The sequence below is a fragment of the Rattus rattus genome, chromosome 6 (genome assembly GCF_011064425.1).
Source record: "Rattus rattus isolate New Zealand chromosome 6, Rrattus_CSIRO_v1, whole genome shotgun sequence".
Classification (NCBI taxonomy): domain Eukaryota; kingdom Metazoa; phylum Chordata; class Mammalia; order Rodentia; family Muridae; genus Rattus; species Rattus rattus.
Genome location: NC_046159.1, coordinates 97,999,215 through 98,001,181, shown reverse-complemented (window position 1 = coordinate 98,001,181; position 1,967 = coordinate 97,999,215). Strand labels below are relative to the sequence as shown.

The window sequence follows — 1,967 nt, the reverse complement described above, 5'->3', positions numbered from 1 at the left end:
TGCTTAGAGGAAGAAAAGGCCACCCTCTCAGAGAAGAACTGTGTCATCATTTGTGCAAGTTTTAGCCCTTTCCAGAAGTAACTTTGTTATAAGTGAAAGATGTTCACATCTGAGCTACAATGAATTATTTTAGCTTACATGGTAACTATAAAATTAAATCTTACAAAATAAAGGCAGTAAGAAAGAAGACTGAGAACAATGGTGTATGCCTATAATCCCTGCTATTTAGCTAACAGTGGCAAGAAAATGATAGGCTAACCTAGGCAAAATAGAAAGGAAACATGAGATGGCAGTATGTTTTTATAAATAATAGTAAGTAGCACCATCTTGTGAGGTACATTTAAAAAACCAATCATGGGACACTGAGAGTCCTAACTTGGGATTCTTCTCATATGGACTAAAATAATGAGATGCAAAGATACTGTGCTGGACATTCTTGAAAATTCTGTCCAATACATTTCTGAAGGCTCCCAAACAAATGGGTGTTTATGAAAAATGGAGTCAGAGCCAATAACCAAATCCTTTCATAATTTGCATTTCAAGCCTCTTACTCGTAGTCATGTGGCAAACCAATAAAGAAAGATAGGAAATAACTCTCAACCAGGAAAGGAAGTGTTGCAGTAACGCTGACTGTGGGAGTATTCCAGGGCAGACACCACTTCTCAGTGAGGAACCTAAGTCAGAGACAGACAGCATGGCAGTAATAACCACAGATTCCGACTACTATACTCACAGGTATGAAGTCATAATCCCTTTCGTGGTCTCGACCATAGATTGTATCGTCGGCATCATTGGCAATGGCTTCATCACAGTCATATATGGGACTGAGTTGGTCAGGAGCAAAAGACTCCCCACTGGTGAGCACCTTATGTTGATGTTGAGTTTCTCCAGGCTCTTGCTACAGATCTGGATAATGGTAGAGATTACCTATCAACTGTTTTTCCCCATGATTTATAACCATAATACCATGTATAAACTATTCAAATCCATCTCTGTGTTTCTGAACTACTGTAACCTCTGGTTTGCCGCCTGGCTCAATGTCTTCTACTGTCTTAAAATTGTGAACTTTGCTCACCCTCTGTTTCTTATGATGAAGCAGAAAATCGTAGTGTTGATGCCTCGGCTCATGAGTCTGTCAGTGTTGCTTTCCATCAGCTTAAGCTCCTTCTTCTCTAAAGACATCTTCAATGTGTATATGAATACTTCGGTTCCCATCCCTTTCTCCAACTCCACAACGATGAAGTACTTCTTTAAGACCAATGTACTCAACCTGGCTTTCTTATATTATATGGGGATCTTCATTCCTTTGTTCATGTTCATCATGGCAGCCATTCTGCTCATCACCTCCCTCAAGAGGCACACCCTGAACATGGAAAGCAGCACCACAGGCTCTAGGGACTCCAGCATGGAGGCTCACTTGGGAGCCATCAAATCGACCAGCTACTCTCTCATTCTCTACATTGTCAATGCCCTGGCTCTATTTATTTCCATGTCAAATATCTTTGGTGCCTATGGTACCTGGAATAGTGTGTGCAGCTTTATCCTGACCGCCTATCCAGCTGGACAGTCAGTGCATCTGATCTTGAGAAACCCAGGGCTGAGAAGAGCCTGGAGGCGGTTTCAGCACCACGTTCGACTTTACCTTAAAAGATAGAACTAGTGACTGGAACCTGGAAGTATTATAAGACCTAGCCCAACCAGTTTTGCCTTTTCCTCACCGAGCTCTTCACTCACTTTTCCCACACACAAAACCTGCTCTAACATCCTCCCATAACTGGATTCTTACATGAATGGGAAGTTGAATTAATTTGAAAATCTAAGCAGAAGTAAGAAAGGAATTTGAAGATCGACTCAAAAAAAAAGTCCCTTTACACAGATTTTTTTTTATATCTGGCCCCATCCTTTTCTCTTCTCTCCATGACCCGCTGAGGCTTAGGGGAAGATCTCAGCTAAGCTAGGAGAAGTTC

At 41.4% G+C, this 1,967-nt stretch overlaps 1 protein-coding gene across 1 annotated transcript; it reads left to right on the top strand.

Annotated features, from left to right (window-relative positions):
- Positions 1-694: 694 nt before the first annotated feature.
- Positions 695-1,654, top strand: Tas2r40 (taste 2 receptor member 40). The gene has a single exon (XM_032905349.1). It carries the CDS (start codon positions 695-697, stop codon positions 1,652-1,654), a length of 960 nt encoding a protein of 319 aa, XP_032761240.1.
- Positions 1,655-1,967: the final 313 nt, after the last annotated feature.

What these genes read in the sequence shown, in the direction of transcription:
- Tas2r40 (XM_032905349.1), top strand. Translation starts at nt 695, where the DNA reads ATGGCAGTAATAACCACAGATTCCGACTACTATACTCACAGGTATGAA.